We start from the raw sequence: 24,107 nt of genomic DNA, 5'->3' as shown, positions 1-24,107 counted from the left end.
AAAAGAAATGCTGCCTCAAGAGAATCATTGAAGTGTATTTTGGAGCCATGAGATATGTTCATACATCAAGAAAGAAAAACAGAGAGAGAAGAAAAACCCTAGTATCCCACACACACTTTTAATGTGGATCATAAACAAATGAGCTGATGTTGAAAGTAGGGAGTGGATCATTTAAACTGAGGTGTCTCTCATTCACTGAAGGCTGATGAAGTTTTCTACTTGCAAAATCAGCTGTCATTGTCCCTTTATTAAAGGGGCAAGAATAGAGTCGTCTCTAGGGACAAGAGTAGAGTGGAGGATGGAGTTTCTGATTTGAGTTTGGAGGTCTTTTTAAAATTCTCTCGTGTTTTAGTCATGGTCTAAATATGGGAGCTGTAGCATGAGGCTTTTGAGCTTTTGTATGGACTATGATAGTCATTGTCCCCTATTGCCCTTAAATCTCTGAAACAGAAGTGTACAATAAATCATGTTCAATTGAATATAGTGGATTTTGTGTCCTGTTTTATTTAAAAAGCAGTTGATCTGTCATTGTTGAGGGTTATGGTGACATGGAAGCTGGAGAGGCATAGTTGAGTTCTACAAACAAAAGTGTTGGTTATGTAACTTAAAATATTCTGTTATTTCATTCAAAGTTTGAGCAGTGGGAATAAAAGATCTCATGCATTACTGCAGAAAAATATTAATACATGCTTAGAGTGTCATGATGGATGGTTTGTTAATGAAACTGGTGAAACTTTTGTGCTGTAATAAAAATGTCTAAATTCAATATATTCGTTTTAGAACTTTTGCCAAAATAATCTTCTCTTTTTCTGCTATCATAGTAAATTGCTTAAATAGAAGACACATGTATATTAGCATTCCAGCTTGAGCTAGGGGCTAACATTGTGGCAGTATTTTTGTGAAGATAAAGTAATCTTATTGAAATTTGCTGTACAAATATTCTTCATTGAAATCAAAAGCTCTAAGTTCTGATATCCATAGCCAGGCTGACATCAGCAAAGAATTTGATTAATCTTTTTTCTTGTTTTGCTAGAATAACCCCTACACCCCTAGGAGAGGGGAAAAGCACAGTCACAGTTGGTCTCGTTCAGGCGCTTACTGCACACCTTAACATTAATTCCTTTGCTTGTCTAAGACAACCTTCTCAAGGACCTACTTTTGGAGTGAAAGGTACATAATATTTGCAGAACCTATGACCTCTTTCAGATTAAAAGGAAATACTGCTTTTCTGCCTTTTTAAATTTCTTTCTTCTTTTTTTAATTTTTTAATTGCTTCACTCAGTGGATTGTCCCAGTAGTAGCATATTCGATTTTTTAATACATATGTAACTAATAGATTAAGGTTTCTTGCACACAACTTCCTGTGCAAGTTTCATACCTATGTTCCTGCACTTAACATATACTGATAATGCAGATAAAGCCTAAACATAATGAAAGGCAGAGTGATGTAATTAGCCATGAGGAGTTTTGTGTGAGTACACACCCTTCCAGCCACCCCTCTACTTGGAGACTCTTTAAATATGTTTCTAAATATTACTGTCTAATTACTCCTTGAGAAAGGGTCCACACTGGATATTTCCAGGCAATACAAGGAATTTAGCAGTTGTGGTTCAGTTGTGTCAGCAGCACACTTTTGGCTAGGTCTGAACGTCTTCTCTCTGTTCTCCTGAGCTGTCGCCTCTAATCATGAGCTGCTGCCTTTTTGCCTAGAAACTCTGTAAGAGCCTGAGGGCCAGGTAAGACCCAGCCAGATTTCAAGCCCATCCTCAATGCTGATGATAGGAAGTAATGCAATCTCTTTTTTGCCATTTCTCAGCTGAAATTGGTGCCTAACTGGGCAAGCACTCCCCATCTGCTCTGCTTTGCTTTGCTGAAGTTTAAGTTAACAAGTTTGGTTTCAGCTGGAAGTCTCCTGGTGCTTGGTGCTTCTCAGCTAAGTCTGGTGCGTGTGAGTGCTTTAATCCCTCCACTCATCTTGTGCATAGGCAACAGCAAATTTCTTTGCCTGTACTGTGAGAAGTAGAGGGGAAGGAGTGCTGAGGCGAGGGTCTGAATGTGAAGGTTTCATTCGGAAGCAGTGCTTGCTTTGTCTTTCCACCCAGCAGCTGCATGTGCATGACTATGTCCTAAATCTGGGCAGGAGCAGAGGGTAGCCCTTACATAGCCAGAGCCTGCACCATGTGTAGGCTTTCATTTTTTTACTACCTGCTGAAAAAATGAGCCAGCAAGATTAAGGAAATCATGTTTAGTTGGGTGCATCACTGATCTTCTAATAGAAATCAAAATACCAAAAATGCGTCATCATCGCTGTATGTTTCACTTTGTGTGCTTAAAGACAGTTGATTTTTTTCCAAAACTGATGTGACCCTGTGCTTCCCTGTGCAGGTGGAGCAGCTGGAGGTGGATACGCTCAAGTGATCCCCATGGAGGAGGTGAGACAGCCTCAGCTTGCAGTCTGTGATATGGCTTAATGGGCATGATGGTATTCATGGTTGAAGATTGACTTGATGATCTTGGAGGTTTTCTTGGACCCTAATGATTTTATGATATTCACAGTGCTTGTTTGGAAATGTGTGACTGTTTCACCCCAAGACAGTCTAATTTAGAGCTCAGCAAAACCTCTCTATGGCTAGAACTGGTGAGGAACCACCTTGATGGTGAAGAGCTGGTCCAAGCAGAGTCCTAATGTCAGCCCTGAAGTGCCATTAAAACTGACCTTCCAACTCCTTCTGTCAAACACATAAAAAATACAGCACCTGTGTAATACAAGTCTTAATTTAAGATGCTCATTTCAGAGTTTTCACAAAACTTTGTTTGTCAAATTTTGTATCAGCAAAGTTCATGCCTGTGAGGTTAGGGGCTGTTCTCCTGCAGCTAACAGGAAGCTGGCATATGCCAAGATGCATGCTGTGCTCTGGGGCACATTCAGCAGTAGCCACACCTCTGGTCCAGGTCAGTTAGTGGTTAGTAATGCTGAACTGATTCTGTATTAATGATGTGGAACTGTAACTCTTGAATCACTTAGGAAAGAATGAAGAGGTTCTTGGCATTACTTGGCTACACTTAGTTTATCATGTACTCAGGTGAAAACAAGTCCTTCATATAGCCCAGTGTGTTTTCACCTGAAATTCTTTAGCCTACGCTGACAGCTGACCAATCACAGCTTCAGTCTCAAGGAGATAGCAATGATTTGTGCTGCTAATTTGTCTTAGTGAATTGAATTAAATATTTTCTTATACAAAGATCCTGTTGTTTCCCCTTTTTAGTTCAATCTTCATTTGACTGGAGATATTCATGCTATAACTGCTGCAAATAATTTGCTGGCTGCTGCTATTGATGCTAGGATCTTGCATGAGAATACTCAAACTGATAAGGTGAGAATTCTTCTCTCCTATCCAGATGACATTTTTTATTTTCAGTTTTTCAGTAAACTGCATTTCAGAGAAAAACATGTTGTTTATAATTTTATATTTTCACCATGTGAACAGTAACTGTTGCTGAAGCCATTTTATGTTCTGCTGGGAAATTTTCCATATACAATGTATTTTTCTGGCAAATAGCTATCATAAGGTAGTCTTTTGGACAAGGATCCCCATGCCCAGAACATTGACAGCTATTTCTGACTTTACTAAATAGTGTAATAAAGCATGTTTTCCCTACCTATAATCCTATTCTTTTCAGTAGTTTGAAGACTCATTTTAAAGTTACAAATTGTATTTCTGATGTGTGATTGGGTATGATGTACCTTAAGAAAGAGTTATGGGGAAAATAAACTAGATCCTTTTCCCTCTGCTAAATATATTGTGACCTTAAACAAATATTGACTTGGAGCTTTAAAGGGAAGGGAGAAGATCAAAGAAGGAGCCTCTTCTTGTTGTCTGCAGCATTAAAACTGAGCAGGGTTGTACCCTTTGCTTGGTACATTTGTACACAATGTACATTTAGGTCAATATACATTTAGGCCAGCTTGGAAATTATAATCGTAGTTTAAATACTTTAGATCTTGGCTAAAGTTTTAAAAGGTTCTCAGTTTGAAAATTAATATATCATTTTTTTCGTGAAATGGAGAAAACCAATAATTTCTGGCAATTGAATTTTAGACTGTTAAATCATTGGCATGGCTCAGAAGCCTGCCACCTTCTCAGAATTGTTTTTTAAGTCTCTAACCAGAAGTCCACAACCTATGTGGTTAGGAAATTCTTACTGAAATTAGGTGGAATAAATTAAAAAAACATTACCTTTTTATAACTTTTCCTTCAACTTATTGTGTGTTTTTTCTAGTCTTTGTATAATAGGCTGGTTCCAGTAGTTAATGGCGTGAGAGGATTTTCTGCTATTCAGCTTTCCCGTCTGAGAGTAAGTTGTTAATTCAGTCACTCCTCTATTATGGTGTCTCTTCATGAAATGTATTCTCTTACACAACTTATTTAAAATTATTTGATGTATGGGACTGAGTTTGTATAAACCCTCATAAATATATCAATTCTAGACTTTTTCATGAAAGCATCATCCTTGGAGTAATAGGAGCTGAGCCTGATATTATTTTTGTAACTAACATTTTTACTATTCTTTTCTCCTGAAATAAACCAGTAATGTTTTTAAATGCTGTGTCTTTTCTGATGAAATATTAAAGTTAGAATTTTTAAAATACTTTTCCAATTATGGTATAGTCACATTTGAAAGCTCACATTCTTTGGTTTCGCAATATTTTCTGATTTTTAAAGTTTAATATAGCATATGCTTCTGGGGTTTTATTGATATCAATTTGACAGTGTTCTTCCTTCAAGGGGTACATTTGTATGCTCAGTGTATTTTTGCATCCCATCTTGCTTCCTGAATGCTTCCAGAAGAGCTCCCTGTGCAATTCATGTGTGTACAACATGTCTGGATTTGAGAATGCTATTCTGATAAAAACCTAGAAAGGAACACTAGTGTAGGAGAAGGAGAATATGAACCTCTCAAATATGATCCTAAGGACAGCTCTAGTTCTTCTGTGACCAGTTCCATGTTTGTTGTTGGCTCCTGAGTCCTGACTGACCATGTTTCAGTCACGGGATGGCAACAGGCAGCTGCCAAGTGCACACTTGGAATTCGGGGGTGGAAAGAAAGATAGAGGTAGCGCCAGCTTCTGTTTTGGTGGGGGGTAAAAGAGTCCTCATAACATTTTAAGCTTTTTTGCTGCTCAATTGAATGTCAGTCAACTAAAATGAGGATGATACCTGCTTGACTCTAAGGCAGAGTCAGGCTCAGAGATTGTTCCATTGGAATTTTGGGATATTTTCAGTTTGTTCTTGTTTACACTGTTATAGAAAACAGGTTAGGGAAGGAGGGGGAGTGTTTGCTTTATTCATGACATACCAACTATCTCTATATTTGAAATGGATTTTTCTCTTCACATGAGCTGCAACTGAGTAAATAAAAGTTTGGCTTTATAAGATTCAAATACATGAATCATAATTTCCAGTATAATTGAATTATTTTGCTGTGAATTATTCTCAGTGTGATGATTCCTTATATATAACAAGATGTCAGTTGTAAAGAAATCACTGTGGGATCATGTTGCATTTTTCTCAAAACAGGAGATTACTAAGATTGAAACAGCTCGCTTATATAGTGGGGTTGATAAGCCAGAGCAGCTACACCATTTGAAACAAATAAGCCATTTCATTGCACTTCTTGAACTTTTTCTCTGTAGAGGCTGGGAATACACAAGACTGATCCTGAGACTTTAACAGAAGAGGAGATCAGCAAATTTGTGCGCCTTGATATTGACCCATCAACCATAACATGGCAAAGAGGTATGTAGTCAGAAAGCCTTACTTTATCTTGGATTTCATCATAACTTATCTCCTAATTTGCTTCATTTTACCTGAATCAGAGCTGTTTCTGCTCTGATAGCAAGAATAACCAATTTGCAAGTGGGACGTGTGGGTTCATAACAAATGCAGGTGCAGCAAGTTGCTCTAAACTTGGTCAAGTATCTGCAATAACTCAAGAGACTTTGCTAAAATCCTGAAAGATCGTTTTCTTTGGCAGTTTAAATACATCCCAGTCACTCTCACGTTAGGTAATACCTCTCCAGACATTTGAAAGTGTATTTTCTGTGCATTTTGCAAATCTTAGCCATTTTTTTTTAACTATGTCTGTTACGGTTCTAGATTATTTGTATTTATTCTTCCTGATTTTGGTCCCTCATCCTCCCAAGCTCAGCAGTCTGGGTAGCTCAAGAGACTTAATAGGCTTAAGGGATTATGTGTTTTTCTGAAGTCTGTGTTTTTTTGAAGTCTCTTTAGTTGTTTGCTTCATTTGGAAAAAGAGATGAAAGATGTGGTACTGTTGCAAGCAAACTGATACCCACTTTGATACCCTTAGATAACTCCCCTCTGCTTTTTCCAGTTCTAATGCTGGGTCAAATTTCAGTGTTTACCTCAATTTCTATACCTATCTTTTTCTTCTTTAGGGAAGTAAACTCTGCATAAAGTTCTGAGCTAAATACCACTGGATTTTATTTTCTTTCTTAGTTCTCAAACACTGAAGTTATCACTGTTAAATGGAATATATTGTGATGCTCAGAAAAAAAAGTGAATCTATTGAGAAGAGAGGAGTCTTGGCCATGCTTTACTGTGCCCTTTGCGTGCATGTCATCTCAGACTTGGGATATTTTTCTCAAGATAATTCTAGGGTTGTGGCGTAAGATGTTTTTATTAGTCACACAGTGTGTCTGGAAAAGACCTGTACTAGGATAAAGAAGTAATATAAATGTTTAGTGTAATATGACTCCTCTTTTTTATCAGCATGGGTTTGGGAGAAGGCAACATTGCTCAACAGCTGTTAACATCAAGGGAGTTATTTAATTAATCTCAAACAATGTTAGTGAAATTTCTGTCCCACACAGCTCTATATGATGTACATACCTTAAACATTTTAGAAGAAAAACCTGGATTTAGGAGTGGTTTAGATAACTTAGATAATGTTTTATTTAGGACTGTTCCTGCAGTCCATATGTCTGTGAAGCTTGTTACATACCAGGGAATTTGTAGGGAAAAGGAGCTAAGCTATCAGATCTTCTGAAAAGATTGATTAATTTTAGTCAGAACCTGTTCCCATAGAAGTATCACAAACTTTCCACTCATTGTCAGCTCACACTAACTTGAAAACGTACAATATACTGAAAAGTGAGAAAGCTTCTCCCTTCTTTGTGTTTCCCGGATAGTCAGATTTTGTTTACATCTCTAGAGAATAAGGAAGTGGATACATTAAACCCAACACTTATTTGAACCTAAACCTTAGTGAAAGGTTTACTTTGGGTAAAGGAAGAGGGAAGATTTGCAGAAGGAAAAATTGCTTTTTTGGCAAAACCAGTTATTTCTTGTTTTATTACTACTCATTGGAATTTTCTTGGAGAATGAGTGACCACAGTGAGAAAGTAAGTATATCTCGGTGACCAGGAGTTGCAGAAACAGTTACAATTTCATGGTAGGGGTGTTTAGGTTACATTGGTTTCACGAGGAAGGTGCAGATAAAAAATCAGCTCACTGGCTGTCCAGGCTGGTGGGAAGGTGAGTTGCCCTTAGGAGTGCCTGCATAGACAGGGAAGACATTTAGGTCTGCTTAAGCTGTGTTGTGAGACTGAGCTTCCGAGGAAGAGAAGGGAGAATTCTGCAGGAGAAATCAGCTTGCCATATGGCTTCATTGTGCCATATGGTACCACAGCTTGGTGCAAGGCTACAGCTTCCATGTACCAGGATGTTCTGCAATTCCTGCCAGTAGTGTAGTATTTTAGAGTATGACTGTATATATATAGAAGCCAAAATGAGTTGGCCAAATCTGTGTTGCACCATCCCTTAAATGGAATTCCTGAAGAAATTAAGGGCCTAAAGACCGAGCAGAGGAGAAAAGATATGTGTGGTATTTACAACAGACCCAAGAGAAATGCCCAAGAAGGGGGACAGTGATTTAAATCTTGGTTTTCTCCCAGCTCACTCACAACTCTGAACTCGGGTTTAATTAACATTCGAAGTCCCTCTTGTTCTTGGGTAATTATGTCATCTTTTTCTGTACAGACAGATTTTTTTTTAATTTCCAAAAGCAGCAGGAAAAGTGGAAGGAGCTCACTTACCTTGAATGCTGACAGCTTCTCTGGAGGTTCCTGGACTCTCTACTTATAAATGAACAGGACTCAAATCTACCAAAAGATTGAGTTCATTACCAAGCTACAGGCTGAACTTATCAAGAGTACCTTTATTTTAGGATTGGTGCAAACTTAAACATTTCTAGGACTACAGAACCTGTAAGAAAACGAGAGTCTATTTTTTCATTCAGTAGGAATTGACATGTCCCCTTGTTCTATCACTACATGCCCTTGTAAAAAGTTCCTCTTTGGACCCTTTAGGTACTGGGAGATGCTATAATGTCTCCCAAGAGCCCTCTCTTCTCTAGGCTGAACAGCCCAAATTCTCTCAGCCTGTCTTCACAACAGGTGCTCCAGCCCTCTGATCGTCCTCATGCTGTGCAGCTGAATGTGGAGTTAGTTGGTTACTGTGATGTGTGTGAAAGATACTTGTCTGGAAGAACCAATCTGACAGCATAATCATCCTTTAAAAGAGGAACTGACCAAATCTGACCAACATCATGCAGTCTTAAAGTCAATTCTTAACAAGTCAGCGATGAAGCAGACAATTTGAAGTAGATCTGATGCTTTGTATCTATTAAGACTGATTTTTCTCATGTAAAATTTTAAATAGTATGTTAGAATACTAAGAATCTGTTAGCTTCAAATGCTGTACAAATAAACTGTATTTGAGTTGTTTTAACCTGTCATCAAACGATAACAGCTAGAAGGGAGCAACCAAGTCAGTGCCAGTGCTGATATGCAGAAGTGTGGCCATCTGGTTACGCCGTTGGAGCAGTTGAATCTCATATGTGTAACGACAGGTATGCCTGGAAAAACCCATATTCCTGAGTCCTTGTTAACATGTTCTGCTTTTGCTCTTCCCTTATTTCAGTGGTGGATACAAATGACAGATTCCTGCGCAAAATAACGGTTGGGCAGGCAAACACAGAGAAAGGATTTGTCCGTCAGGTAGGTAAAGGCATGAATAAATCACATTCTGGACAGACTTTGCATTAGAGGCTGAGAGAATTTCTGCACTTCTTTCAGCATACTTTGAATTGCAGTAATGATGTCTGTTGCTGTTGTATAGGAATCTTGCAGTGAAACTGATCATGTTAATGAGTAACTGAATCTGAATTTTCAGAAACAGAAACCAATGCATATTCTACAATGTGTCAAAAGCACTTAAAAAATTGCATGTGTTGGGGGTGTAACATTGTCCTATGCCAAGATGCCTCTATGCCCTCATAAAGTTAATTTGTATGACTTTTAATTTTTTTTAAAATCTCTGTAGCAATTTATGTAGGACACACATAATTCAAATTACATTTAAATTTAATTTTAAAAATTGTTTACAAATAAGCTTTTTATTCAGAGTTCTCATTTCCTTCTCATGCATCTCAGCTTTGGAATCTGAACTGTAAGAAATGTGAGCATGTGCTTGCTTTTGCTCTGTGGGCTTGAAGGGATAGTTCAGCAAATGAGTATGTTTGTACTTTTCAGTGGTGTATAAAGCTAACCTGCATTACTAAATGAGAGATTATGGAAGTTTATTAAAGAACTTACCAATAAATTGAAAGCCAGGCTTTCCCAACATCACCTGAGAAAGTGTTCCTGGTGTAATGTAGGTAAATAAATTTCTGAAACAGCCCAGCATGGAACAGCAGTGTCAGGAGGAGTAAATTCATTGTGGTGATGTGGAGTGGTTCTTAATTTGATGATGATCTTGTAATCTAACATTCTGGATCATGAAATTAATGAGGTTCTGACTATTTTGATGTGAACAGCTCTTGTGGTAGAGATAAGGCTTTCACTTTTTTTTTTGTTTACCATTTCTTCAACATTTTTCTTTACATATGCCTAAATAAAGAGACCAAAGCACAGTGCTGTATTATTTGGAGCAGGTAAAACAAAGCCAAATTGGAGAGAAGAACTTCAAAGAGAAATCAAAAAATCCTAGAGCAGTTTGGGTTGGAAGGGGTCTTTAAGATCATCTAGTTCCAACCCCTTTGCCCTAAGCAGGGACCCTTCCACTAGAAATGGTCACTTATTTTGGTTTTCAATGCACAAAATAGAAATTCTTCTGTCTGCGGCTCACAGGAAATTCAGTATTAGCTAACAGTCATTTCTGATAATGGGCTGGGACTACAAAATATTATATTTGGTGTGAGTTCCTTCAACACTTTCATATGTTTAGATCTGTTTCAGTGACTCAATATGATTATTAGTCTTAAGCTGGGTTCTACCAGCCTTATTATGTAGTGTTTTACCTCTGTAATTGTGCTACTGAGTTAAATGTGGCTTATTTTATTATAGAGTAGTACTTGACAATATCGCTGTCAAATGTTGCTTCTGTACTTTTTCGGGTAAAATTAATGCTTTCAGTGTTGTGATGTTAGACTGATGCATATTCATTCACATTTTAACGTGGACTTAGTGACTCAAGAAATAGAGTTAGCAGATAAGAAAACTCATTTCAGAGCCTAGCTAGAGATCCAGAGAAAACAGGACTTCATAGTTAACAGATGCATTTTATAAATATTTGGAGTGATGTTCTAGCACTCTTAAAATCAATGACACCTGTGTAAAATGGTGGAGCACAGCAGGCACAAAAGTCTGCATTTTAATGAACAGGGAGGCTGTGGTTTCTGAAGAGTATTACATGACTGATGCCCTTGATCCTACAATTGAATCCATGTGGGTGGACCCTTTCATCAATAAAAAACTGACTTTGCAGCTAAGACTTCTGTCAGCACTTCATAGGTGTATAGAGGTTATTTAGAGTTAAAATGGCACCTGCTACTACAATCTTTTGTGCCTGTTTCTTCAATTAAATTTTATGTCACTCTTTGAGCATCTACCTGGGATGTTTTTCCTGTCCTTTTGGGTTTATATAGAAACAATGATAAAAACTTTTTTTTGTGGGTCTTCCAGTAAACATTCTGATAAATCAGAAGTATTTCACCATATGGGTTGGACATAGATTTCTCAGACTTATTTCTTGTCTTACATATGCTGCAATGACTTACTGAGGATATTCTCAAATTCAGAAAAGATAGTGGAATCCATGTCATCGCAATGCTAACAAAGTTCATTGCATATAGAACTGGTCCCAAAGAATACAGAAAATCTGTTTTGTAATTTCACCATTTCACTTGAATCACTATGCTGAAAGTCTCAGTTACAGAATTATTTTTCTTTTCCATGATATGTAGGACTCTCTGCCTATGTCCACAGCAGAAAAGTGCTCAGTTGTCTTCAGAAGTTTTGACTAAACAAGTGGGTACCTAGAGGTCAGCCTGAATAGGGCTGCTCTGGGCTTTAGCAGAGCAGCTAAAAAAAACTGTTCCTACTTTTTGGGTTAAAAAAGGGCAGAAGCTCTTAAAGTATTAGGGAAATGCACAAGAATGGTAGGGTGTATGTTCTATGTAGATGCTTCTTAAAAACAGACAAAGCTCTCAATTTGAACAGATTCCTCTGGTATTAGTATGGGATACATCTGCCAGAGGTCTGATAGAAACAGTCCTGGGCTTTTTTCTTACATAGATAGCAGTAGGATGTCAGTTACTAAACTTTATGTAGACTTTAATTGCTGGGGATTGAGAGATTATCAAAAAAATTGCAGTTCCTGATCACTGCCAACACTGCATTCCTATCACATAATACATTAGTGGCTTTTCTTTTCTTCTCTGTTTATGTTCTGACAGCATGTGGCCTGAGCTTTGCTAATAGTGCATTAGTGCAAGTACTACTAATATATACTCTTAAAGAAAAGTAAAAACTATTGCTTACATTGTGCTGCAATGCTATACAGTATGGGTGTGTTTCTACAAAAGCAATAGAACTGATGCCACATACAGTTCTTTGTGCTTTTTGACTTACATATTTGTTCATTTAATTTGAAAAAAAAGGGCAAAGATATATTTTATGTTTTCATAGATCAAGCACAAGACTTAAGAGCATAGACTCTAAATTTTGAGCTTAAGTAGAAAAAGAATGATCAAATGTAACAAGAATGTTTTTGAAACCAGAATAAAAAGCTGTTGGAGATCATTACAGAAAAAAAAAAATTAAAAACCCTCCACAATGCAGTGTTCCTTTGCTCAGGCCAGTAAAGCTCAAAAGACATCTGGTGATTTCCTGTTTCTGCCACAGAAAGAAAATTCTTGATCCTTCAGGGAGCTTCTCTAAGGATAATGTGAGCCAAGGGGCTAAACAGTCTGTAACACTGGTCCTCAAATAAATGTATTCTAATGGAGAATATTAATCAGGGAATACAAAGTGTTTGAAGTTCACAGAATCATACAAAATCTTGAGTTGAAAGGGATACATCAAAGTTGGACTTGGCCCTGTGCAGGACCATCCCCAAGAGTCACACCTTATGCCTGAGAGCATTGTTTAAATGCTTCTTGAACTCTGTCAGGCTTGATTCTGTGATCACTTCCCTGGGACTCTGTGCTTAACCACCCTCTGGGTGAAGAACCTTTCTCTAATATCGAAACTAAACCTCCCCTGACACAACTTCAGGCCATTTGCTCGGGTCCTGTCACGAGAGATCAGTGCCTGCCCCTCCTCTTCCCCTCATGAGGAAACTGTAGCCTGCAGTGAGGTCTCCCCTCAGTCTCCTCCAGGCTGAACAGACCAAGTGACCTCAGCTGCTCCTCATATGGTATCCCCTCAAGGTCTGTCACCATTTTTGTAGCACTTCTTTGGATGCTTTCCCATATTTTTATGTATTTCTTGTATCATGGCACCAAAACTGCCCCCAGCACTGGAGGTGACCCTCCCCAGTGCAGAGCAGAGTGGGACAATCCCCTCCCTTGCCTGGCTGGCCATGCTGTGCCTGATGCCCCTCAGGACAGGGTTGGCTCTCCTGGCTGCCCGGGCACTGCTGACCCATGTTCAACTTACCACTGACCAGGACCTGCAGGTCCCTTTCTGCAGCTCTTCCTTCCCACAGCTCATTGCCCAGTCTGTACATACAAGTTACTCTAGTCTTGAGTAATCTCCAAAGCTGTAAGTTACTATTTAGACCTTGTTTGAATTCCAGTGTGAAATTTATCTTTCCTGAGTTTATTCCTGATGATCCCCTGTGAGTATTTCAGCTGACTTTGATTTGGTTCATGATTCTCATTTCTGCTTTACAGGCTCAGTTTGATATTGCTGTTGCAAGTGAGATTATGGCCATCTTGGCACTTACCACCAGCCTTCAAGATATGAAAGAAAGACTGGGGAGAATGGTGGTGGCTAATGACAAGAAAGGAGAACCAGTAACAGCAGAGGATTTGGTATGTTCAGTGCTATAGAGACCTGTGAATAACCTCAAACATGTTTGTTTTGCCTCTTGAAGCATTAAAAAGGCAGGTACACGCCAAAGATTTTGCTTTGAACAGCACAGTCAGATATCAAAGAAAGATCATCTTCTGAGCCAAAACCTGCTTGAGAATGAGAACAAGATGTTGAACTCATTTCTTCAATTCTGGTAACATCTGGTTCAAAAAGCCTCTGGTTTCCCTAACCTACTTGGATCATTTTCTGCAATTCTTAAGGCAAACAAATTCAGTGCTGGAGGGAGTCAGAGTGCGGGCTCTTATTTGAGAGAGCTGGTAATGTTTGCTACTGTGCTTTTAGAGTCTGCTCAGATGTTGCAGTGATAGTTACCACATGAATGCCTGTACCACTGAATCAGAATGGAAACAAGCTGTTCTTAATTCAAAGGTTGCTGATAGTGCTTGGGACAGGTTCATCTGTCATTAGAATTTTTTTTTTCTTTGTTACCTTCACTAGTTGCTGTTTCCTCATTCCCTACTTCAGCTTCTAAAAAAAAATCAGTATGTTTTTTCTTAAAATCACATTCTATCCCTTGTATCTGGGCCGTGAGTCATTGAACAGTGGTTGGAAGCTCACACATGGTTGTGTATGGCAGGTTCTGGTGCAGCCAGAAGCTACCAGCTGATGTTTGTAATCAGCTGCAGTCCAGGAGCAGTCTAATGCCAGCCCATCAGTAATGGCTGCCCGTGCCACACAGGCTCTGTATGTTTTCTCCTCTTTCTCCCTGTTTTGTGAACATCTGCTCAAACTTAATGTGTAATAAATGAGTAAAGCAATGAGTATCCTGCCCTGTCAGCAAAGACAGCAAATCTGCAAATCAGGAGCGCCTTCACAGCCTTAGTGGATTCCAGTTTAATAAAGAAATGAAAACATGATATCTAGAGTGCCTGGATTTAAGAATTAAATTAAGATAAGGTTAAAAATTTCTAACTACAGTCATCATTAAAATTCAAAGTAAATCATCTATTCCCAATTATGCAGAAGACACGAAGAACTGCATTTAATATTCTAGCTGTTGAAGTTTTGCTTTGCTTTTCAATTGTATAACTTTGTCTTGGCCAAGTGGAGGGAAATGGGGAATAAGTTACATTATAAGGCATATGCAAATGCTTTAAAATTATTTAGTGTTAGAATTAAAACTGCATTTGTAGTATGTGATTTTAATTTTGACACTACTTTTGTATGAAGGTACTTTTATTTATTAGCACTACAAAATATTTGACCTACTAACCACTTAATGCTAATCAGCTTGATGAATGAAAGAAATGGCTTTTCCACTGGGGCAAAAGAATTTTAGAACTTTTCCACTGTGTCCCTAAAATGAAAGTGGTGCTCAGCAAAATGTCTGGTACTAATTCAGTTTTCTTTGGCTTTTTTTAAAACAAACTTCCTATGCTTAGTGTCTCAATCATTTGATAGTTTTGCTTGTTCTGAACATGTGTTTCTAGTTGTTCTTTAGAGCAATGTTTTGTATTATACAAAAAAAAAAAACCAAACAAAAAACAACAACAAAACAAAAAAAAAAAAAAATCAAAACAAAACAAAAAAAAACCAACAACAACAAAACAAAACAAAACAAAACAAAAAAACCTGCCCAGAAAGAAAAAATCATCACAGTCTGAAGGACATGTGTTACAAGCATCTGCAGCTATGCTGCTGCATTCTTTTCCCTCTGGAGGTTCTTCATACCATGCACAGGAAAGACTTGGGTGCATGTCGTGATGGGGAAGTGCAGGATCTCCTGCCTCTTTTGTTGTGCAGTGTGTTAAAAATGAGTATGAGAACCATGGGAATAAGAGGAATATGATTTCATGGTTAAGGATGTAAAGCATCTCTTTGGAGAGCTCTATTCCTGTGTTCTTAGCAAAACATTTATGAGGTGCTCTGTCCACACAAACTGATTCTTACAGTACATAAGGAGTTCTGCATTCCTCAGTCTCTGTCTGGTTTAATACTAGGGAGCTTAACTGAAATTTATGGAAAGTAAAACTCCATCAAGAACTTTGAACCAGGAGAAACTATTTTCTGTTGTCCCAGGTTGTGCATCCAAAATTGGTGAATATTTTTGAGCTTGATTCTTGTGTGTGCAGGTTTCTCTTTTGAAGAACAGGAACAATTGTTCATTTCTAAAGACTTACTAATGTTGCTGAAGAAGTCAAATGCTGTGGTGTTGGGATTTAAAAAATGTCAAAAGAATTTAGCAGTGGGGTCTCTATGATTTCTGTATCAAATTAAATAACGCTTACTTTGTACAAGGGGAGAGAGCATATGAATAACCATATTGCACTGGTGAAAGTGTACTGTATAAAGTTGAATCCTCTGGAAACAACAGCAGGAGAAGTATAATCAAAGATCATAACAAGTCATAATTCATATGTACGAAGAAGATAAATTTCTTTTCTTTCATGTAGCATTTTGTCTCCTTTGCTGGTTTCTTCCCACGGGTGGTCAGTCTGTTTGAGCAGCTTGCAACTAAACCTACGGTTTCTAGACTTTAAATGTAGTCTCTACTCTTTCCCTCTTCCCCTGCAGCTTGTGCTGCCTGTGTTGATATAATCCAAGGATTATTTCTTGAGAAAATTTTCACACATATCAAGAGGTTTGATGTGAAGCCATTCTGCTCCTGAATTTCCATCCTCCTTTCAGGTTAGGGTCGGTGAAGAGGTAAAGCTCTATAGTTCAGTAAGGAAAGATCTTAAGACAGCTGAACAAAGGAAGAACACTGTACAAGATGTTAGAATGCTCTCAGTACAGGTTCAATAATTTTGACTTCTATTTTTGTAAAACAAAATCAAGTTCAAAAGCTTGAATCTATCATAGTCCATTGACATGGAACATTTTAGCCCAAAGAACTCCAATTGCATATAGTACTAAGAAACTTTAAAGGCACCTTTATCATGAGAAATACCACACAAACTGAATAATGGGTCAGTTCTACCCATCTTTAAAAAAAAAATTCTGGAGTTCATGTTTATATCCTACACAGATTGAATTTATGCAAGTTTAAATATTTGACAGTAGTCTTTAATTCTTTGAAATCTATGTGAACCAAAACCACTAAACCTTTCTCTGTGATTTGTTTCCAGTATTGTATTTTGTACTTCACAAAAATACAATTGCTCTTAATTTTGACTTTATATGCAATATAATTATCATAATAAAATAGTAAAACCTAAAATACACATTGGCAGATATAAACCATATGCAGAGACAGGCTAGGAATAATAGAAAAAAAGATAAATTTAATATTTCATGAATTAAGAAGACTCTTTCCACAAGAGTAATGGATTAAATGTCTCTCCTCTGTAATGGAATATGTTGAACTTTTTGCCAAAATGTGGTGCTCATTGTACAGTATTTTGAAGACTTAATTGCTTTTTGGCTTTTACAGTGAGGTAGAATTCTGATGGACACATACCATATTTTAATGTGAAGCTAAATCAGTATATATGCCCTAGATCAGTATTTCAGCAGATATGAAAAATATTAAATAAATATGTCACTATTTTTTAAAAAATAAGACTTCTTCTCAGCTTACTTGCTGTGCCATACTGTTAGCTTTCAGTAATTCTGGGACAAAAAAAAAAAAAAAGCTTCATATTTGCTTATGTAAATGATCTGTCAGCTAGTGAGATTTTGTTCTCTGGTTCATCAGAAACATTGTGTACAGTGTTCACTTCAAACAAAAGGAGTTGCAGTTCTCAGATTATGGTTTAAAGTTTAGTTTTTTTACACGACTGAAATTGCAGAAAGTATTATTATTTTGTTAGAGACTATAATTTCAACTGAAGGGAAGTTGCAAGTACTTCATTATTTTTCTTATAAAGAAAAGGGTTTTTCTCTGCCCTTCAGTCTGTGTAGCCTTTATTCATTTCATAGTAGTTACTTTCAATCACTTTCCTTGTCATCTGGTGCTGGCTTTCATTTCCAGTCTTGATAAACTTCAGACAGTGCTCCACTGGAAGTTGCTTTGAAAGTATTTTGGATTTTCATCTAAGTTTGCCTTTTCTGTGTCACGTGTATAATTTATTTTATGCTCTGTGATCTGTGCTGTCCTGGGGAGCATACCTGTCCTGATGGCTGCTGGATAGATGGAAGGAGCATTATTTTCAGGAATACCTGTGATCAGTTCCAGGAAGGAACCCAGAAAAGTTGAACATCTGTATACAATTGATTCAGAGCCTTGCTGCTTTCCTCTGACAGTGAGTTAGTGGAAATCTAATGATCTTTGAGCTCTCACAAGCTTAATTGGTGTGTAAGTGTCAAAGCCCCTAATTCTTTTATAAGAAGCCTATCTACCTTTTCTGAATTGGAAATAGGAACCTGATTCCTTAAATAGCTTTGTGAATCAGATCCAGGACATGGAGTGAGCTGATATTAGATACTTGGAGGAGTATCTTGGTGAGTATACAAAGAAATGAAAGCTTCATTCTCACAGTTGTGTCAGATAGGTATGAAAACCTTATTGTTTGTTTAGCTTTTAAGGCCTGCTGTTGACACCAAACCTAGTTAAGGACCATGGGAGGCACAAGATATGCCTATTGGAGTATTTACGTCTTTTTTTCTTTGCTTTCAGCTTCAGATAAAATGAGTTCTCATGTCCAGAAGGTGTGTCTACTATTTCCCAAATAATGCATAAGTAATATCTCCCAAAAAGTTAAAATGCAGAGGAAGTGTTTTTTTTATTTCACTGTTTTCATCAGATTGGTGAAGACATCAGAAAACAAAGGACACAGGACTTGAGCCATTATTATCTAGAAGAAGCAGGGGAGAAGTGTCCTGATTTTATTTTTCACTTCTTCTTCCCCCAAGTCTTCTTTCCAGTAGGGCTGATCTGTGGCTGCTCACGTAGTTATTCCTGCTATTGGCCACTTGAAAGACCAGATGTAAAGTTTTGCATTTGCTTTTTTTTCCTCTAGAAATTAGAGTAGTATTTGGGTAGATAAACAACAGAGCACCAGGCTGTTTCTATGGAGGTTGTGGAGTCTCACCCATTTTGAAAGAGCTGGAGTGCTTATGTTTCCTTGCATTTGAATTCTAGCTTCTAAAATTAACATCCTAAGAAACGGCAGTCTAATTCAGAAGATGAAAAAACTATGCTGTTTTGCTATCAGTTTCTCATATTATATCTTGGTGCATCCATTGGGTTTTGTAAATAGTGGGAGATGCAGAGTGCAAAGAGAAATCTTTTCCTTCTCTCTCTCCTTCACAGTCCTCCAAGGAAACACTTGCTATGCATCTGTAGAAGCCAGTTTTACTATTTTGGTTTCAATTCAGTTTTATCTAAGGCCAAATATTCTGCATCATTTTCCTCTGAAGTCTGTGCTCAGACGTGATGCTCAGAAAGGGGAAAATTGTACTTTATAAAATATTGCACTTAATCATCACAAACTTTTATGTCTTATCTGTTGCCGTCAAAATTTTCATGCAGACTTTGATTGCTCACATTTGGGGTTAGTTGACAAAACTGTGTTGGGAATTATAAAGGCACTATTTTTATTGCTTTTCTGAATTTGAATATTATTGTTCATCTCTTTATAGGCAACTTGGATATTGTACCCATGTTTTTCAATCTTCATTTTAAACACTTTACAGCAGCTAGGATTTTTGTTTGCTTTTCGTGTTTCTTTTCAATATAAAAATATTTTTTTTTTTTTTTTTTTTTTTTTGCATTCTCTGGCAAATTTGTGAGCCACTCTTTGTAACACTACTGTGGTTTTTTTTGAACCATGATCTAGTTCTTTCAAAATGAAAACCATCATCTCAAAATCAAAGTAATTCAAGAATAAATTTGAGCATATGCTGTGGTTTCTAGATAGCACTCTTCATATAATCTGATAGTGATGTGCACACTCTGTAACCTTTTTTTTTTTTTTTCTAGAATGAGCATTGAAATTTGGTATAGAGGGTTGTTATGACTTTTATTTATTTTAAGGTCAGTCAGTGTGACATTTATACTTCAACAGATTTTTTAGGGAGGAGTAAGGTTTTTTGCAACCAAAATGCAGCAGTTTGCTCAGCTCCTTTTTGTGATCTCATCATCACAGTAAGGCACTTCTAACTTTTAATCTTGTGATGTATTTGTTATCTGCCCCTGGTAAACTCTGTGGCTGCTTTCATCCTGTATCTGTTATGTATCTATTTGTACAAGTCTTGAAAAATACTCTTTCTGGTTGTTGTTAGCTATTGTTTTATGCTCTTGATTCTGTCATAAAATAAATACATCTGTCATTTCTTTAGGCAGTTTTATCAAGCTGTTGCCTTCTTGCTTTCTCAGGTCTCAGTGGCCTTTGGCACTTAATCTTTTGTTACCTTGAACATCCTCGTGCTGATCACTAAATTCTGTTTCTGATCTTTCCATGAAATAGGACGAAGAAGTTACCTATTGCCTTTTAAGTGTGTTAGGAATAAAATAATTTTTTGTTTAGACACACTGTAAATACAGAATTTTAGAAGTCTTGAGGTAATATTTAAATAAATTCTTTATGCATCACTGCAACACTGCTTTGAACTGTAAGGTTTTTAAACTATAAGTGTAACTTGGCAATGTTGCACCTTAGAATTGACTTCCTTAAAATGTGGACTCTTGTCTTTTAGGGAGTAACCGGTGCTTTGGCAGTTTTGATGAAAGATGCAATTAAGCCCACGCTAATGCAGACATTAGAGGTAAGTATGGCTTATGATGCCTGCCCTTCTCCAACTTTCAGATTCCATACTGTGCTGATTCCATAATGTGCTGATCATTCTTCTCTTCAGCAACTGCGCTTGACTTTCAAAGTTCAAGCCAGGATCTGATCCATAAAGGCATTCTAACAAACATTCATTTGTTTATGTTAACTAATCAACTCTATCTGCATTTATATATTTTTGGTTTTTGTCTTTTCGTTTTTGAGATCTGGCTATAGTCATAATTTTATCTAGTGTTGCAAACAAGCTGCAGTGCATTGTTGAGCTGCTTCTGAGCACAATGGGAGGCAGGTTCATCTTCTAAGTCACAGATTTACTACTATTTCCCACTTTGTTCTTACAGGGAAGTGTTCTTTTTGTGTATTTCTTTTATATGGATGTTCTCATGATGATTCCCACAGCCCTGCATTTTGGGTGGAGAAAAGGTGCTTTCCTGTGTCCATTCTAATCTGTATTACAGTTTGGGCCATTCAAAATCACAGGAGGACCCTTTCATCTGTTTATGCATTTTCAAAAGAAATTTCCCAGCTACCCTATCCTGCCACAGTGGCTTCATGGACTAAATGTAGCTTTGATGGGCTATGAGAGGAATATACACCTACCCTAGTGAGCTTTCTTCCAAAAGCTTAAAAAATGTAGAATTAGTGCAAGCTAACTTTGTGCCTGGGCAGTCTGGTATTGATATTTTTATGGGAAACTGATGAGCAACATTCATGGGGAGAAGGAGAAAGAAAAATGAGAAAATAATGAAGCATCTTTGAAAACAAATGCACTTGGAGAAAAATCAGTGTATATCTTTTTTTTCATTTCACCATTAAAATTACATAGCTGGAATATTTCACTATGATTCTTGATATAATGAAAAGTTGAAGAGTGCAGAAAGATACCAGTGCAATCACCAGTTGATAAAAATGTCTCATTTTCTACAGCATGTTGAAGTGATAACGACCTTTTTGCTTTTGTGTTTGGATGGGGACAACTTTCTAGTCTCGGGGAATATTAGAAAAACAGAATTTAATACTCGAAAATATTGGAATTAAATTAGACATTTAATATTAGAAAAACAGAATTTTATGTTATTTTATTATAGTCATCTTAATTCTTTTCCCCTGCAAAGAAAACCCGTTCTTTCATGTGGCTGTATGAAGAATGAGTGTGTGTGTGTGTGTGTGTGTGTGTGTGATAATTTTAATATAACATCCAATAGCAGAAACTGGAGGTCACATAGCATTAAGAATGTCACGGCCAGAGCTCAGTATTATAATCACCACTTGGGTAACATTGTGTGTCTTAAGCACCAGTGACAAGGTAGCTTTGATTCTGTTTTGTCATTCTATTTGCACTTTACATATCTGTTGGAAAATACTGTGGTTTTGTTGCAGTGTTCTGAAAGACAATTATGAATGTCAGAAGAGATTCTTTTGATCGATAGGCATTTGGTTCTGGGGCTTGCATGCATTTATTTTTTCCCTGCATTTCTTTATATTCACATTTCTATGCAATAAAATTCCTGCCTTTTATGTGGTATTCTTTTCTAGTCTAATCTATAGTATGGCTGAACCATCTGCCAACTTTCATCAAACACTACTGCTTGTTAGCAGGACCCTAACCACATTACCCAAAGATTCATTTTCCCCCTAAATTTTTCTCACAAAGTTATTTTTAAAACAGCAAACCAAAGCAGCTCAGAAGTCTGCTTCATGCTCCACTCCTCCGCTTTGAGTCTTAAAGATGAATTTTTGTCACCCTTTGGATACTTGCTGGCTTGCAGGCTAATATGAGTCACCTATCCAAGTAATGGAGATCCCCAGTTTATCTAAATATTTTCCAAGATAGTGCTGTGCTTTGGCTGATGTCCTTTTGGGCTGTGTCATTACTCTCATGTCGAATCACAGAACCTTCTGAGTTAGAAGTGACCCCCAAGGATCACCAAGCCCAGCTCCTGGCCCAACACAGCAACAGCCCCAAGAACCACACCATGAGCCCAAGACAAACACTTCTTGAACTCTTTCAGGCTGGTGCTGTGACCACTTCCCTGGGGAAGTGTTCCTTGTTCCAGTGCCCAACCACCCTCTGGGTGAGGAACCTTTGCCTAGTATTCAACATAAACCTCAGCTTCAGGCCCTGTCACTGGTTACCACAGAGAAGAGATCAGTGTCTGCCCCTTCTCTTCCCCTCACAAGGAAGGTGTAACTGCAGTGAGGTCTCCCCTCAGTCTCCTCCAGGCTGAACAGACCAAGTGACCTCAGCCATTCCTCAGATGGCTGCCCCTCAAGGCCTTTCACCATCTTCATTGCCCTCCTTTGGGTACTCTCTAATGACTCAATGTCTGTTTTTTACACTGTGACACCCAAAATTGTCCCCAGCACTCAAGGTGAGGCCGCCCCAGTGCAGAGCAGAGCAGGACAATCCCCTCCCTTGCCTGGCTGGCCATGCTGTGCCTGATGCACCCCAGGACACGCTTCACCTTCCTGGGGATGCAGTGGCCTACTCTACTACTGCCTGTGCTGTTGCTGCTCTTGAGCTCTCTTCATTATTTTTAATTCTTCATCTGAATAACTGTAAGAGGTGCTACTTTTAATAGCTTCAGGTTAAAAAAGAAAAAGGAGGGGAACAAGGATGATGTTGTGCCCTGCACGCTTGAATGTACTCTAGTGATCCACTTACGAGTTTAGAGCTCTCTAGCGTGATAGATTTTAAGCTAAACTTATCCTAGTATACCCTGGGGTGATAGATGCAATAGTATTTCTTCTGCTGTGAGTAATGCCATCTTTCTGATGAATGTGTGAATTGCAAATCAGAAATGAGGATAAATGAAGCCTACATTACACTTGAAATAAACCTAATAAGTAGCATCCAAAAGTTAGCATCTTAAGTTTCCAGAGAGGTTACCAGTAGTAATTGGGCAACATAATCCTAATCCCTTTGGGGAGAACAAGTTCTTCATAAAGTATGCTTTAGCAAAAGCACCATGATTTGACAACAGAAAAATTATAAATACAGCACATAGGTGGTGAAAAAACAGAATAATATGATTACAAAAAACACAAATACAGCTCAGAATGGGCCATGGACCTGTCTGGCAATTAAGGAGGAAACTGAAAGTAGGACTTCCAGATCACTTTGGGGAATGGCAAAAAGACTGCCAGATGAGGGAGAGCAGGAGTTCTGAATGACTGATAGTTGATGTGGCATAATTTGTAAGTCATAGTGACTGTGGGTAGCAGTGACTGGAAGGAGCCATTGCTGAGATAGTAGCCAGATAGAAGTAGCCAGTGCACCTGCACTCCTCTGTGATCTGGCCACAAGCCTGTAGATGGGTACTGTGTTAAGCCATGGATGTCTGAGGAATTGCTTTTAAGGGCCTGTGAAAAGGGAGAAGAGCAACATGCTTGGTAGATTTGCACCAACTTTATATGGATGTCTTCATGCACTGGAGAAAAGGCTTAGAAGGTCATAAATCAAAAATAACCAAATGTCAGTCCTGTGTGGAACTGAACTGGCAACTTATGTCAGTGCTTTTTTTCATATGTGAATTGATGTGTGCATTAATCTGCTGGTTTTTAAAGAGCTTTCTTGGTGGGTTGCTTTCCGTCACAGTCCTGCTACACTTGACACCAGAAATTCTGCCTGAAAGTGTTAGTGATTGACAGCGTTTTATATGCAGGAATGACAGTAAAAGTCTGAAAATGGGAGACACAGGGCACTCCATCTACAATAACTGCAGACTTTGGTGGAGCTTACTTATATCCAGTGCTGTAGAATTGAGATTACTTTGTTTGGAATGTACATAATGATTTCATAGTGTTTATCTATGTTTCTCATGACAGATTTGTTCTCTTGTCGACTGATCCCTTAATGTTTAGCATTTATTTATACCATGCGTAACAGAGCAGCTGCTCTATGGGACAACCCTTTGTAGTTGCAGGCTGGCTGCTCTGGGGTGGTTTGTTGTGTTACTTTTGAAGTGCCACTC

At 37.9% G+C, this 24,107-nt stretch overlaps 1 protein-coding gene across 2 annotated transcripts in view; it reads left to right on the top strand.

Annotated features, from left to right (window-relative positions):
• Nucleotides 1–24,107, top strand: part of MTHFD1L (methylenetetrahydrofolate dehydrogenase (NADP+ dependent) 1 like) — a 141,915-nt gene that overhangs the window by 31,310 nt on the left and 86,498 nt on the right. Inside the window, exons 11-18 of one of the 2 annotated variants that reach the window (XM_053974196.1) lie at nt 1,034–1,170; nt 2,386–2,432; nt 3,267–3,374; nt 4,282–4,356; nt 5,696–5,798; nt 9,006–9,082; nt 13,261–13,401; nt 20,042–20,110. In XM_053974196.1, the coding sequence (XP_053830171.1) occupies nt 1,034–1,170; nt 2,386–2,432; nt 3,267–3,374; nt 4,282–4,356; nt 5,696–5,798; nt 9,006–9,082; nt 13,261–13,401; nt 20,042–20,110 (757 nt within the window). Of the gene's footprint in view, nt 1–1,033; nt 1,171–1,891; nt 1,943–2,385; nt 2,433–3,266; nt 3,375–4,281; nt 4,357–5,695; nt 5,799–9,005; nt 9,083–13,260; nt 13,402–20,041; nt 20,111–24,107 lie in introns of those variants that run through there. The other variant, XM_053974197.1, reaches the window with a different exon arrangement.

This window comes from Vidua macroura, chromosome 3 (genome assembly GCF_024509145.1).
Source record: "Vidua macroura isolate BioBank_ID:100142 chromosome 3, ASM2450914v1, whole genome shotgun sequence".
NCBI lineage: Eukaryota > Metazoa > Chordata > Aves > Passeriformes > Viduidae > Vidua > Vidua macroura.
Note: the sequence above shows the minus strand (reverse complement) of the source record. Positions and strands in the feature narration are given on the sequence as shown.